Source organism: Copadichromis virginalis, linkage group LG23 (genome assembly GCF_057382275.1).
Source record: "Copadichromis virginalis isolate Kocher_CV1m ecotype Utaka linkage group LG23, C_Virginalis_male_GT1.1, whole genome shotgun sequence".
Taxonomy (NCBI): Eukaryota; Metazoa; Chordata; class Actinopteri; order Cichliformes; family Cichlidae; genus Copadichromis; species Copadichromis virginalis.
Genome location: NC_140639.1, coordinates 11,921,462 through 11,938,307, shown reverse-complemented (window position 1 = coordinate 11,938,307; position 16,846 = coordinate 11,921,462). Strand labels below are relative to the sequence as shown.

General features: G+C 45.2%; 1 protein-coding gene across 2 annotated transcripts in view; it reads right to left on the bottom strand.

Moving 5' to 3' along the window:
* Positions 1-16,846, bottom strand: part of ssbp4 (single stranded DNA binding protein 4) — an 87,802-nt gene that overhangs the window by 14,017 nt on the left and 56,939 nt on the right. For both annotated transcript variants that reach the window (XM_085447377.1, XM_085447376.1), the window contains exon 5: positions 10,376-10,465. In XM_085447377.1, coding sequence (XP_085303503.1) covers positions 10,376-10,465 — 90 coding nt within the window. The remainder of the gene's footprint in view (positions 1-10,375; positions 10,466-16,846) is intronic.

The following is a 16,846-nucleotide window of genomic DNA, read 5'->3' as shown; positions in this document are numbered from 1 at the left end:
ATAGACAATCTGCTGCTGACTCTGCTTTCACTGCTCTGAGATCAGTTTCAATCTGCCTGTTTGTTTAGCAACTAAACAAACCCTCTGTGATTTATCATCAGATTTATCATTTTCTCTTACTAACCACCGATACCAACAAGTGTAATTTAGAGGGGTTAGAGTGCAATGTGAAGAAGTTTAACAGGTAAGGCAGATTAGAATCTCTGAGAAATCATTTGTTTATACAGTTTATATAAAAAAAACAATCAACAATGGAGGCAATCACTAAGTGGTGATTACTCATGGCCCTCATTGCTCAAGCGTTTTAATTTAATATACTAAATGCAATATACTTAGCATATAGTATTTACAACATTTAAAATTCACCCAACCTTAAACACCTACAGCAATAACATTCACATCCATCATATGGATGTTATATTAACATCCATATAACATGTTCGGGAATGTTTTTCTGCACACTAAGTACTTTTACTTTTGATACTTTATTTACCATTGCCAATAATAGAGTTTGGTAATTGCTGACATTTTTTTAATAATATTTCTTCTTGCTTTCAATAAAGGAAAATTCCTTAGGAATTCGCGGGAACTCAGCGAATCCCAAAAAGTTTGATGACACTACAGACGTAAGTACAATATTTTAGAATACTTCAGGGTAGGTACAGCACGCAGAGAGGTGAAGATGTCCGGGAAGAGTGCTGCAAGATGCACAGGGCTGTCAGCATGTATATAAGAATAAAGATGGACAGGAGAAAAACTCGAAAAGGCTTTAATGTGGTCCAGTGGAAGAACATTTGTGTTTCTTCTTGAGTTTCTGGTCGCTGGTTGTCTCCCCGCTTGCCTTGCTGTAAAAGTCACTGCACACCACTGCGTTAAATATAACTGGAGCTTTGGTATTTTGGGGGGTGTGCTTGTATATTAAAAGGCTCTAATTTCAATAAACTCTCCTGAGTCTAAAAAATGATCAACTACACAAGCACAATTTATCACTCTACTTCAATGAGATAAGCGTGTTTTATGTAGCTGATGCTAATGCTGAAGTACAGGGAAATACTTTATTTCCCGGTATGTAACATTCAGTTCAAACAGCTCTCCTGGACATTATTACGGGAAATCAGAAACACATCAGTATGGAAAATAAGTAAGGAAAATAAGTATGGCATAATATCTGAAAAACACGATACTGACAGGAGACAAAGTAGTAAATGATCTGAAAGAGATGACCAAAGTTCTACTGGGACTCTAATTCTGCCTCACTTCACTTCATTGTGCACAAAGCAATCCTTTGTTAACATGCTGCTCGTATACAATGGCAAAGGCCCCTTTATCTCTTTCATCAGAGGTCAAAATGAGAAAATTAAAAATTAAAATTCACTGTAAATATGTAGAATGTCTTCACAACCATCATATTTAATCTGTTACACCAACAAAGAATGCTTCTAATAAGATCTGTCACTGACATTTTCAAAGGGCTGCATTGACTTCCATGCACAGGAATTGTTAATTGCCAGGATGGGGTCAGATCAATTCACGAAGTGGCCTGTAATCAGCATTCAATTACAGCACTGCTGCCAAAGGATAATTCAGGGTATTTTCAAACGTGGTATTATTTTTCTAAATTCTGCCGTGATGACACTTGATCCGGTTTGCCACAGTTAAAACCGTCCAAAACAGAATCAAGGGCCAAAGCAAGCTTAATTCTGGAGCTCACTTCCACTCTCCAAAGAAGTGCCAAATATTTAAACCCAATCAAACATCATTATGGCAATGAAATAGAAGAATAAATCCCCCTCTGAAAATAACTGAAATTATTCTGTCATTTAAATCAACATTGAACTGAAGACTCAATCACTGCTATGTGAATTACAGTTTCAGTTTATATTATTAGAGAAAATGAGCTGAAACCACTCATAAGTTAATCTCTCACAGCAAACACCTCTACGTTAAAGTAACGCCGTATCACGGGACTAACGTCAACTCTGACCTCCGCGTCTCGTACTACAGCAGCATCATCTGACTCTGGCAGCAGTCACACCGCTAGAAACCTGTTACTAGCATCAATGTGGAGAAACGGGACCACCCACCGCCAGACCAGACTTATCTGCTAGTCTGCCAGAGCTTCTGTCAAGCACTTGGCTATCAAATAACATTACAGGTGTGTGTGTGTGTGTGTGTGTGTGTGTGTGTGTGTGTGTGTGTGTGTGTGTGTGTGTGTGCGTGTGTGAGCATGTGTGCAAGATGAGTGGCGGTGAGTGCAAATATAAGATCTCCCTCTTTCTTCACAGGTGATAGCAGGATCTTGTCTCAGGTGCTAAGTGTGTGCTGGCTTTGATATACCTGCAGGTACAGTATGAGCACTGAAAGCGGGCTGCCGGGGGGAGGAGGGGGGGTTTACTTTAACAGGTGTGTCTTTAACATCATTTTAAAGGTAAAGGATTATGGGAGTGCCCTTGACACTCGCTGGTTGACAGTATTAGTGCAGTTTACTCAAATAGACACCAACACACAGTTATTGGCTACACCACTGTACACTAGATTACACTTCTCCTAATAAAAGGGCCAATTTTAAATATTAAATGTATAAAAATCTAAAATAAACATAACTTTATGCAAATATTCTGCACGCTTGCCTAAAGTGGACCTATTATACTAATATATATTATAACTACAGTACAGTGGTTGTTAGCGCTTATAGCAAAAAGATTTGAATCCACTGGCAGGGTGGGGCTTTCCTGTTGACATGCTTAGACTATTCCAGCTTCCTCCCATGGTCCAAAGACACACACAATACACTAATTGGTTATTCTAAATTGTAGGTATGAATGTGAGCGTGCTTCAGATTGCTCTAAGTGCTCAGTTTCAGACTGTTCTTTTCTACTCCTGGCTTTGTGTGATGTCCCTGAGCAGGGATATCACAGCTCTGGCTGTATGCACAGAAGCTCCTCCCAGTGCTGTTCAAATAGTTTCGCTTGCAAGAGGCAGCCAATCAGAAAGACATAGAATTTGTAGAATAAGTTTGGCATACATACGTTTGCACGACATTGTGATACTACTGCTCTCTCGCGAATAGCTGCAATTTTTAATTTTAATTATCAGAGCAAAATCATCAATCATCATATCTGCTGATGATGTTTCAGTTGACTGACTTTCAGCTAAACACACACAGCTGTTAGACAAGCGTGCCTCTTCACTCATGTGCATCGCTTTCCATGTAAGAGGCAGCTGCACATGTACCTGCTTCTCTTTTGCATCGGAGCTAGAGAGAAGCAGGTACATCCACCCTCCGGCTCTACCTCACTTTCCCACCCGGCTCACTGCTCCACCCTCCCCGTGTGAGTGCTCTGTCGGCGCTCCGCCATCCAAGCCACAGAGCTCGACACCAGGAACCTGGAACTACAGCGGAAAGATAAACACGCCTGACTGACAGCTCGAAACAAGCGAGTTCCCACGAGCACGGATACAGTACTGCTGCACTGCCAGGTACGCCATACAAGAGCACAGATTTTGGCAGGAGAGATGAGCTCGTACTTACGCATGAAAATAACACTGCTCATGAGCAGAAGCACGTATTCAAGGACTTGTTACCCTTTATAAAAGGCAGAAGCAGCAGCAGGGCTCTTCAGACAGGTGCTTCCTCTCCCTGTGAGATGTGTCAGTTTACCTTTCATTGATTCTATTAATCTCATCATCATCTGAGACGTAGTCAAGTCTCCACAAAAGCCACTTTAACCAGCAACGCGACACGCAAACCTGGACGTGTTTATTTAGTTGTACATGCAGCACAGAGATGGCGTGCCGGCACAGTTATGACGTCTGTGCCGGTAACACTGTGGGTTTTTTCTGCCACTCCGTGTGCAGTGTGTATGTTCTGGGTGGTTAACACCAGCTGCACTGGCTCGCTCTGTCTCTCAGCAGGTTCACACTGGGGCTAATGCAGCGCTAGCTCTGTCTGACCTCAGAGGTTACTGTTGTTGCCGAGCCAGAGTGTGTGTGTGTGTTTGTGTGTGTCTAACAAGACACCCCTGACTGCACTGACCCAGCTGCAGCAGTCTGATTCTCATCCCGCCCCCCACACACACACAGCCTAGTTTCAGTCGCTCGAGAGGACACCGCATTGACTTGCATTCATCTTTCAGAGCCGTACCCTCGCACATAACCATGAGCGCTTCCTGCCTCACCTGAATCTTTGACATAACCATCACGTAATCCTTAAACTACTTTCACCAGTTTTACCAGCTGGTCACATGGGGACCATCTTCTCGTCCCCATATGGAGGTCTCAACATGATGATTGTGAGAACAAATTTTTGTTCCTGCAGGGTAGATAATACACAATCTCATTCACGCTCTCTCTCGCACACACTCACACACACACACACGCACACTTGCTCAGAAACTACACACAGAAACACTCACAGTGCTCCTCTCTTGTTCTTCTCTATAATGTACCATAATGGAGCGTAGCTCCTTTGACTGGGCCTCCCCAGGCCTTCCTGCTATTACATCTGAATGGGCCAGCATATGGCCTTTATGGCTCTACTGTTCCCTCTACAGGTCCCCGCAGAGAGAGGGAGCGAGAGAACATTTCAACTGTCGTGGAGGTATATGCAGGGCGAGTTTGAAAAGTAGCTTGCTTGGAGAGTGTGCGAGTGTGCGTGAGCTTGTGTGGCGTTGTTTGTGTATTCGTGTGGGAGAGGGGAAGGAGGAGGGGGGGGGGGGACACGGGGAGCGTTAAATGAAGCAATTAATAAAATCATTTTCTACCCGGCTAAGGAGATAACAGCTTGGCACAGTACCACACACCCATCAACGCAACCCCCTCGCCTCCTCACCGCTCATTTCAGCTTAAGGAAGACCCACACTGCTGCCCCTGATGGACCACTAACAGAAAGAGTGAGAGCGAGGGAGAGAGGGGTGGAAGAGTAGCAGCCTGCTGAGGGTTTTTCACCTGTTTATAGCTGCCAACACTAGAGGGCAGTGTGTAACTTCTGTCAAACTTCTGGACACACACACACACACACACACACACACACACACACACACACACACACACACACACACAAAGAGTGAGAACACAAAGCAGCCTGCATCACTGAACACAACAAACAAAGCCAGGAGTAGCAGCGCACACACACACACACACACACTGAATGCACACTCATTGTCATTCCTTGCTAACATTCCAGAGAGAGCAGCAGTGGCAGCAGTGGGTCTCCTGCTAGCTCATGCTATACAACATGGCAACATGTCAGCTCAGAGACGGGAGCACGCGATCAGGAGTGTTTTCTCCCGGAGGATAGCCGTTAACCCGCTGGGACGGTGCCAAATTATTTACAGTATCGTGCAAAGGTTTTTGAGGTTTTAAACATTAATAGGCGGCACAGCCAAGAAGCATCTGATCAGCAGCAGGACGAGTCCAGAGTCAGAAAAGAAAAATTAGCAACAAGAACAAGGGGTACTGCTACAGGCGATATGCCCCCCCCCCCTCCCAGAGGCATGGCCTCAGTAATCATGAGTATCAATGGAAAGTTCCCCAAAATGGAGCCACCTGCTTTTTAATTGATGAAAACTATTCATGCTTACTTCACTGTTGGTGCTTAAGGCTTCTGCCCAACCATTGGTGCACCAGTGTGGATCTGTGAGAAGGATTGTGGGAATTCAACCAATGTAGAGGCCGCAGGGACACGTTTCCAAAAAAGCCAAAAGCATGCAGTACGACAGCCGTGATGCTACGTGCTGGTCGAATGTTGACTGGCTGAAAATTTGTCTTTTCGAAAGGAGCAACAAATGAGTTAAGCACAAAGCAGTACAAAAGCACACCTCAAACAACGGCAGCAGGGACACTTTACGTTGTTTTAACTCTCAGCTTCACGAAACGACAAAGAAGGTCTTTGTCCATTGTGAATTTCCAGACGGAGCAGCGATGTATTGCCAACTTAATTGCCATGTATGGGGAGAGGGGGCTGCTACGCAATATAGCGGAAGTGTGCTCATTGGCAGGACGTGGTGGCGACGCCGCTCGCCACTGCTTCGCCCACATTCTTCTGCTCTCTGCGTGTTGTTCATCGCGAGGTGATGCCGTCCTCCAAAAAGCCAACAGCTCGTTGCCTTCTGGTTGCAGTGCACGGCTACGACATGCAGACACAGTCTACAAAGATACTGAAGCAATACTACACCAGGACCTGAGCTCTTTCACCAACACGCAGAGAAACATGTGATGTTTGCCTCTAAACAGATGAAATCACGTGATGGTGGAGGTGAAGCATGAACAGCAGGAGAAAAAGGCTTCATTCCTTATTATCATTCATCATTAATGTTCATGAGCCAAGTCTAAAGGAAAGTGCAGGTACACGATGCAGAGAAAAGGTTTTCCCGAGTACTGCTTCTCATTTTAAAGTCTGTCATTCAAGGGGAATTGTTGGGTATGATCTTTGTGGCTGTCCTCTCAAGGATAAGCAGAGTCCCTCTTCTCAGTGGAAAGTTTTGACTCGTCTGGGTCCTTTGACATCTGTGTCTTCCACTCACGCTGCTTTTTCACATGTGTTAGAAAAGCAGATTAAACATTTTTGCATAACTTTTTAAATATGTCGGTGGTTTTTGTTGAGAGGTTGAACACTGTTACACCTCACTTTGTTAACTTTGGGCAACTTTGTGATTATCCCTCTGTAAAGTCCGCAATCTCCACTAAAGGACCGGCGCCGGCCCTAACAGAAGAAATAATATTTCAGATGCTATTCCTCAATCACTTCTGTACGGTTTGCAGTCTGTCATTCACTTTCCGAAGCACTTCACCTTATTTATCTGCATCTTTGTAATACGACTGACCGGACTGAACCCCGAGCCCAGTCTTACCTTTGATAAATAAATTACCGAGCGCAGATGTCTCCCTAATTCGCCATGTGCGTGCCATGTGTCAGCTTTGAACAGGTTCTTAAATTTGCCTTTGATACCTGGGTTGCTTGTTCTTAAATGTGTAATCAAACCTAATCCTCTTGTTGTGCTTTTTCGTGTTGTCCCTGAAGAGCTGCAATTACCTGCCGTAAATTGCACAGCCTTTGACTCTCGATCCTCTTTTTTATTTTTTTTTTGGCAAGAGGAACAATTCCAGTTTAGTAGAGAGAGTATGCCCCACCCCGGCTGGTTTACACCCCTACGAGAGTGCGCTCTGTGTTTTTGACTGCGTTACGTGTCGTGTGTAGATCACAGAAGCAGCTCGAGAGCGAGGCGCTTCAGATCATTTAATGTTCATTTTCTCATTTGAAAAAAAAAAAAGATTTTGGAAAGACTCCCCTGACATCTCACTGTCCTCTTCTTTTTCCCCTCCTCCACCCTCCTCTATCTCTCCTTGTTGCCTCTCGTCCCTAATTTTCCCTCCCCCCCTCCTCCCCCGTGTCATCTCCCCTTTTGCTTGCCCTCCCCAGAGGGCTATGATGCAGCAGCGATGGACTTCTGCTGAGAGACGAAGGACTACACACCAAACGTGTAGACACTTATTCTATTCTCTTTCTTCTTCTGTCTTTCTGCCTAAATGATGCCCCCCCCTCCCCCGCACCCACCCCCGAATGCCAGGCTCACCCTGTGAGCTACACATTAGGATAACATGAAGGAAGACCCTCCTCCCATCTCTATTTTCTTCCAGTGTCCTGTCTTTGCCCCTCATCCCTCTCTCCCAGGACTGGAGCCAATAACAGTGTTGGGGTCACCTATGTTAATTGCTATGCTAGAGCAACTGGGAAAAAACACACACACAGCACACACGAGCAGTTCACACACAGTCGGTGAGTAAGCATGTGTCACTGAAGCGGCGTGTGAGAAATAATAGTTTCAAAAACAAGGGAAATGGAGAGAGTGAAGAAATGTCATGAAGAAGGATACCTGGCGTGTGAAGGAGAAGGTGAGGGAGGGAGAAGGTGGGAAAGGAAGCCGACCCAGAGTTCAGATGAGAAATGACCGAAACGCCGAGGAAATTTCGCTTAGCTCGATGTAATCCATTCACAATTCTACGGCAAGACTGTGGTCCACTCGACTAACCGTATCTCAGGAGTGACTGAGGACACGAGCACAATTTCAACAATGTGTGCGAAGGGGGGGGGGGGGGGGGGGGTGAAACAGCTTCCCCTTCATTTGAATGAACAAATGCAATGCAGAATTCTCAGCAGCCTGCACTTTCAGCGTGGACCGCAGCCATTAGTTCAATGGGGAATTAATGTCAGCTACCTACAGAAAGCAATGAGCGGGGCTTCGGCTCTGGCTCATGTTGAAGGATGCTGTTGTACCACTAACAGTGTGAGCTTGATTTAGGGAAATCTTTGCAGTGGCACTGGGAGCATTTTGTCTCGGTGCACTGTGCAGGCTCTGTGCTCGCACCTTTGTTTTCTTGTTTTCTTCACCTTTTCCTGCTTTGCTCAGCTAATCTGAGCTGAAGAGGGGAGGAGAAAGAGAAGAAGGATGGATGAAAAGAGAAGAAAAGATGAAAGTGAATACAGCATCCATCCCTCCTTGTTCTCCTCCTCTCTGCCCATCCTGTCTGTCTGTCTGTCTGCCCTGCACACAGGGTCTATTTATGGAAAGCAATGTCACTCACGCAACACCATCAGATAGCTCTCTCCCTGGCCTGCTCACTGCTCATACATCATTAACATTCTCTACCACCCCAGCATGTACATGCATGCGCACACACACACACACACACACACACACACACACACACACAGAACATGACACGCTGCCAATCAAACAAGAAAAAACAGGCTGTACTCAAACTGTACGTATGGAAACATCAGGTATGCTATAGACAGAGAGTGAGAGGAAATTTGTGCAGCATGCTTACAGCACTGAGCATGTTTAATTATACTCACAAAGGATTAATAAAGTAAAGTATTATTCTTAAAGACGTATTGTAATTTTATTGCATTGCCTGGTCAGCCGAATCCTGTTTGATGTTTAACTCAGGAGAAAGTCTTTAAATGGCTGAGACGCTAGCAAGACTCTTACACATCACAGGGATTTACAAACAAAAATCTCAAAAATAAAACTTTAAAAATAAAATAACAATAAATGCATTAATAAACATCTTTGTTTATTAATTTAAGGAAAATTAATTAAATTTAAAAGAATATATATATATATATATATATATATATATATATATATATATATCAACCAATGTGAGCACGAGGCTGGGATCTGGTGACTGAATATTATATATTCAATATTCTGCTGACAGTTATTGATCTTACATGGTTAGCAGGACAACCCTTCTAGCTAGCATTAGCGATTGAAGGAGCTTTGTTATCTTTGGACAGAGAGGACTTTTTCCAAACTCTAACCAATAAAATTCAGCAGCCGGTCGGCAACTCCTTGGCAACCAATGGTCGCTAGGGAAAAACGCTCGGTTACAGACCAGAGGGAAAGGGTTGCTCTCGGCTGCTGCGTTGAAAGCCACCAAAAACAACCTTGTGATTGCTTTGGTGTCTTTGCAGACAGCTCCTTTACGTGACCTACAGACTGCGTGGAAACTGTCAGTAAATGGAGCTGAGTTGGCTGAATGTTGTACTACTCCTTTAAAGGCTCCACTCCACAAGAAGATGTCCAGGGTTTCGCTAAATGACATCAAACTTTTGCAGGGGATGAATGCCCTCTTCCTTCCGTAGGCGTTTCACCTGAATTGCTCGTGGTATAATGTGAAAAATCTCATATTTGCTGGTGACTTCTTTCTTACTCAAACTGTCTGCTGTAGAAAAGCTGCTTTAAGCCAATTCAGATTTCCTGTTCTCACCCTCAGCAATTCACAGCATATCTTTGGGGGTACAGTTACTTTAAAACCTCAATTTTGTAAATGTTACGAGTTTAATGTGTGTCACAGTGTCAAATAAGGCTCCTATATGTCCTCATTTGAATATGTGAGAGTGACGGAAACAGAGAAAAGAGTGCGAGTGACCTCGTCAGCCTTTGAGACAGCCCTCAGAGAACAGTGATGACAGGAGGAATTAGTGAAGCAACACAGACCAGAGAAAATAGCCTCCTCTTCACTCTGCTTTTTCCTCCCCTCCCAGCAAACCCAACACCTCCTTCACTTGCAAAGGCATTTCATATTCTGGAAAGCACACGGTAACACAGAAAACTCTATGGGTAGAGTCTAGAGCAGCAGACAGAGCACCAGGAGTTAACATCCCGGGCATATGGACATATGGGATGGACGCAGAGAGACAGAGAAGGGAACACATCTGGACAGGGATTAGGACAGCTAAAGAGGCTAAAAAAAGGAGGAGGAGACAGAGGGATAGGCTTAGCCATGGCTAAGGGAGGGGTGATGGTTGGAGGTGATTGTGGGGGTGGGTGAGGGATGAAGTCAGACTGAAGGTCATTTTTCTTACTTGAAAGAAGCCCGGGGGCATGGGTCCTCCTGGCATGCCATCATTGGGTGGCATGTTGCCCATCACTGGACTGGGAGCAGCGGCCGCGCTCTGAAAGAACAACCACAACAAAACCAAAATAAAAGCCTCTGCATTTCCCTTCAGCGGATTAACACACAGTCACGGGACAATCAACGATCGGCAAGGTGTTAAAACAATCCTGTGTCTGCCGAAATTAATAGAAAGAGATACGCGCTGTTCGGAAATGATTTGCCATCAAACTTTTTTCCTTTTTTTCACCCTGATTGCGCTCTTTCTGGAGCAAATGGAGCAATTACAGATATCTCACGATATCTGACGGAGATATGATTGTCTGGGTGCTGTGATAAACCAATCGATGGACACAAAAACAAAATGCAAATATGGTAATTTAGTGGGAACATTAAGGAAGGAATTCTGTGGGTTTGGAGTAAACTAGTTTCCCCGTTGCGCTATGAATGGACAGCACTTTTTTTCCAATAACTGCTAAAGTAAAAAAAAACAAAAAACAAAAACAGGGCATAAATGTGTCACTTGAATGCATCTATGACTTGTATTGATTTTGGACTGTATTTAATCTTTTCTCTCACAGTAATAATGATGCTAAACATCAGGGAGAAGAGACAGATGTGGCGCTGCCTCAGTCGTGCCGACCATCAGCACATCGTTGGCATGGCCAGGGCAATGCAAGGAGCAATTAAAAAAAGTTGCAATGATTCCTGTGGAAGAAGAACTGAAAAGCTAAGACCGCACAGATACCCCGACATCTAACAAGCAACCCGTCTTAATGTCTTCCAGACACGACCTAGATGCTGTTACTCCAAAGGCTGTGGAGGATGGACGGGTGTACCAAAATAGTCACTGTTGCTTTCTCTTAAAGATGAACACAATCTAACGGCCTTAACTATAACCATGGGTCTTTTGATTAAGCATAACCAATTAAAAGCCTCAATATCTGCTATTGAACATAGATGCAAATCCACATAATTTACAAATGCACATACACAGCGCTCTCCTCCAGCCCTTCCCCCACTGTAACCGGAGCTCCGCTCACTTCCCTCCGTGCCTCGCCTGACCTGCACAGCCCAGACACTAACTAGCACGCCCCGGGGCCACGAGGCAGGGCGCGCACAATCGCGCATGCAAAAACTGCAGCGGCAAAAGGGTGTGAATCTGTGGGGCTCTGAAAACAACCGTGACAGAGCACGGATGTGGCATCGACAGAAGTAAGGCAAGAGCCAAAACTGGAAAGAGAAAGGCATAAAGGAGAGAGGGGAGACATTTAAACAGAAAAGGCTGGCAAACAATAGGAAGCGGGCCAAGAGAGGAAGAGCTGGAGAGCTCTCTCAGAGGGTGAGGAGAGGTCAGACAGTGAAGAAGAGCTTAGTACAGATGCTTCTATATTACTCTCAGGTCTATGTGTGAACTGTCAGTTCTTTCCAGCCTCAACAGTAGACAAGCAAGAAGAGGAAGAGGTCAAGAGGATCTTCCAAACCTTAAAATAAAGAATACAGCACACAGATAAAAAATGGACACTCACCCCTCTTATAATAAGTGCTAAGCATCATTTTTCTTCCTTCCACTGTGACCTGGTGGCCTGGGAAGCATGTGAACTCTCCCAATGTTTCTTTTAACGCATAAATGCCAAATAACTCAGGTCTTAAATGAGACTCAGTCTCACAGACATCTGCGACAGGGGGACAAAGTCTTTGGCCCCAAAGAGTCTGTTTAGCCTTCATGTGACAGGACAGAGAAAAGAAGACAAGAAAGCTGGGAGAAAGACCGGGGTAGATATGCAGTTAGCTTTAGTATTAGCTTTAACCCGGTGAACCACACCGATGTCCCGCAGAAACAATCTCAAAATCATTGGCTACAGTCTGTAAACAGTTAATCAGTTTTTTAAAGTACATCTGTATTTGTAAACAGTGATTAGCAGATGGAACAGGAAGTCTTGTGTAGTTGTCCATTGTCCCCAGAGGCTACCACGATGTCCACACAGGAAGCAACGAGCAGCAACTCGGCAACCAGAGACCAGAGCCATTCAGCAGCGACACAAACAGGTGCAAGTAAGGGGAAAACTATTAAACATAAAAACGTGAAATTCTAACTAGTCTTTTTGACCATCAGAGCAAATCAGGATGTGTTGTTTAGGAAGATGCATAAAAAAATGACAGAGTATTGAGTAGTTAAAATATGGAAAGAAAAAGTCCTGTATATGAGCACACACTATTGGTATGTAGCCGAATTTCATAATATTACTTTTTACCGTGAAGGACATGAGAGCCTCGAAGGTCCCCGACCATCACGTGTGGGCGGGGCTTTAGTCAGCAATCGCTTCCCAGGTTGAAAAGGGTCCGACAGGTCAGGTCAGGTCAGGTAATGGGGTTGGCCTAAGCAACAGATTGGGTCCCATAGAAGCATGATTGTGGCAGATGATTTGTGTTGTTTCAGATCTCGAGCCTGTGTGTGTTTGCGTATGAGAGGGTTTGAATGGATCCATTATTAGGTCTGATTATGCTAATAATCACTGCAGGATTTAAAAAAAAAAAAAGAAGTGTTTTCTGAATCAAGATGGAGTGTGTGAACTGCGAAAAGAAGTCGCTGCTTGTTACTTGGTTTTGGTGAGGGACTCCTTTGTGCATAATTTGGGCTTCTGTACTTCTAGGAGCCATATTGATGGAGCAACTGAAAAATAAAAATAAGGGCGCGAGACTGTAAAGTGTGCAGTGGTGCGCTTTTTTCTCCTGTTGAACAATGGGCAGCAAAAACAATGGGCTGAATACTGTACATATTGACATACATGCGTCCACACCAACACAAACACACGTGCGCACGGTTAACCAACTGCGGTTTGTCTCAGCGCTTTAACGGCCGTGCGGAGGGAGGGAGGGAGAAAATAGGAAGATGAAATAAGAATGAGAAAAAGGAAAAGAGAAGATAGCTCAATAGACAGCAGGACATCTTAGAGGGAGGAGGAAGAGTGAATGGAAGTGGTGCTGGCATGTAAGTACGTGTGACGAGTGTGTGTGTGTGTGTGTGTGTGTGTTGTGTGTGTGTGTGTGTGTGTGGCGAGTGAGTGTGTGCGTACGCGCGAGCCTGCCTGCCTCAGCCAGCCAACGAGGCTCCACAGTACTCAGGTGAAGCAGCAGCAAAAGGCCCCTTCTCCTAGTTGCCATGACAACCCCGACCTCAGCTCCTGCTCTCCAGTGCCCATTAAAACCCTCAGGCCGTCAATCATCAGCATGGCCAGGGAGCAGAGAGAGGGAGAGAGGGAGAAAGCGATAGGTGGAGGGAGAGAAAAGCAAAAAGAAAGAGAGAGAAGAGAAAGAGGAGGAAAAGATAGAAAAAGAAACAGACGTGGAGTTTAAAGCAGCCTGTGGCTTTTGATAGCTGCTGCCCTTTTTGCCACAGCTATCTCTCTCCTTTTCTTCCCTCCGCACAAACAAACCCGATACACAAAACCTCCACAGTGCTAACTCCTCACCACCGTCGCTCTCCTTCAGCTCTCTCTCCATCCCCACCGAGCCAGCCAATAATCAGCGCCGCATTTCTACGACACGTATTAGGCCCATTGTAGGCTGAAAAAAATTACAAAGCCGCGAGAGGGTAATATTCAGAGAGAATACAGTCATGAAAAAGCTCAGCTGTTCTCTGAGATTAAAGTGGAGCATCTAGGCGAAACAAAGACTCGCAAAGTTACAAGACAAAATATTTTCGGAGATTATAAAACGATAACTTCATCACAAATACCCGCCGATGTCATAAGCAGAAGAGCGATGCTGATGTAAGCGGCGATGCTGTTGCATTAGTCCATTGTGTTGAAGCTGCTGATCCACAAAAGCCATCACCTCGTCCAAATCAGCACACGCTTCTTCATGAATAGGCCAAATTCACTGCAATTATTCTTCCAAGCTACAATCAAAAAATTTGACTGCGAATTTGGTCATTATTTCAAAAAATGAGCCAAGAATCCAGCTCTTCCACTGAAACAGCGACTCTCAGCAGAAACGTTTACGACCAGTGACGCCTGCAATACGCCACTTTTATAACATTACTTCGTGATCCCGTCTTTCCCAAACACAAGGTTTTCTCTTGGTTCACTTGTAACTAATGAACTTACACGATTGATATGCGACATCTTCATTTCTTAACCCTGCATCCATCCATGCCGCCTCCATGTTTTGCAAATGAGCTAAATGAGTTAAGGATATTCTCTCGTCTCTGCTGATGCGTGACGAGATTCACAGCATCTGAAGTCTTTTTGTGTCTGTGAGGTGCATCTGTTTAACGCTGTAGTTTCACTTGTTGGAAAGACTCTTTCCAAAAGTTAGACGAATAGATTGATATCACTGTCATATCTTTTCTGGTAAATAAGCTAAAGCCAGAAGCCAGTAAGTTCAGCAAACACGGGAGAACAGCACACGAGGCTCAGCTGGAAGAGGAGCATAAATCTTTCCGTGTAACTCTTCAAGCAAGAAAACAAAGGAGCGCATTTCTCAAACTGTAATCCATTCTATAATAACACAGACCGCACTGTGCTTGAGACAAAGGCTAAATAACGAAAATAAACTTCATATTTCAGTTTGTTCTCTTAGCGTTTATAATTGAGACGACTTGAATCTCTCCAACGAGTGATAAGATGATCAGCAGCTGCCATTTTGAGGTGTCCCATGATGTGACATAACCACGGCAATCTTTACCATCGCCGGCTTGCACGAGATGCGAGAGAGGCATTATCGGAGGACGTGCATTTGACAATTTCCTCTAACAGAAGGGGGTCTGCCCTCCTTTGGCCCCTTGTTGTGATCCTCTTTAGTGCCACGGTGGAGGCTGGCTAACCGGCTAGGTCCACAGACAGTGAGTGAGCGGCTCTATCTGCCCAGTGATCAGACCTCAGCCTCCAGGGGGTAATGGATCTGCCGTTATCTGGGTCCAGACAAGCAGGCCAACACACTGCTACCTGCTGGTCACAACAACACTGATACTGACCTGTTAGTATCTGTGTGAGTGTGTCTGAATATCTGTGTGGAAGCCTGTGTTTATTTCCGTTTCCAAGGGTTTAGCCTGACCTGACTGTACTCACGCAGAAACACATGAAACCGCCCAAACCGAGATCCTCTGACCACAAAGTTCACGCATGCAGCCACACACAGAGTAACAGAGTCCAGTCCAAGCTCGTGTTTCCCAAAACAGGGCATCGCTTTATTTTTCATTCTTTGTCTGCTGAACAAAAAAGCATAAACTGCTGAAGAGCAGGTGAGATGAAGTTGTTAATGTAAACAACGAAGACAGAGCGAAGCCTTGTGATTCGGTTATGGCTGACGTTCACGTAAAGTTACACAGAGATGTGTTTGCACACGCGTGTCTCACGCCAGACTGAGCGCTCTGTTATGTGTCTATGTATTTAGTTCCTGTTGGTTTCATGTGGCCCGTGTGCAAACCAAACCAGGAATTACTTTTCACAACCCTGCTGACTGTCACTGCGATCGCCGTCTCCTCCCATCTCTCCCATTTGTCCTTCTGTCACGGCCCTCCTTCTCCTCCCCTTAGCTTCAAGTGCTCCAATAACTGTCAGTGAAGTCAACTCTATAAAGATTAGCAGCGAGGCAGCTCGGTGTGAGCGGTGCTGCCGGCGGACAGACGGCTCCGATCGATGGAAGACAGAGAACTGCCGGGTCGCTCTGCCAGGAACCCTGCTCCAAACCCTGCCACATGGAAATCCCCTCAATGGCTGGGTCTGCTCTGTGTGCAGACACACACACACACACACACACCAGGTATGCAGAAAAATCTGCATGGTAAGTATGCACAGGGGTGTTCTTGCACACAAACACACACATATGCTGTTGCCTTCCCATAGCTCTGGCAGCTGTTATGTCAATCAGGTGAATTAATTACCGGTAAACAAATCTGCTTGGGATCCCCCCGCAGTACACACACACAAACAAACACACACACACATCCCTCCTCCTCGCACTGTTCCTGTCTCTGAACCATCTCCTCCCAATATTAGGGCCCCAGACGCCCGGAGCAGCCTCCCAGCTACCCAGTTATTGCTCTGAGCTGGAAGCCCAGAGGGAAAGCTCTGTGAGAGGGGACGCCGCCCGGATCTCCCCACGCAGCCCCGGAGCACACACCTAAACTCCCACTACACCTCTCAGGATAACCAATCAACCCATGGCAATCCACACACTACCTGTCAGGGAAGAAAACAAATTACTGTGGACACACACACGCAGACACAGTGAGATGAAACAAACAAATGCAGAAACACAAACTATTCTCCTCGTCAACTGCTGCCTCTTGTAAACATCATATTGATGCGGTGGCTCTCTGTGGATGGCAGCTGACAGAGTGAAGAGGAGGGAACACCACGTGACCGACAAACAGCCTGAAATAAGGAAAGCCAAGCAAACAAAAACAGAAATTTTGTTTGATGTTTATACGTAAATC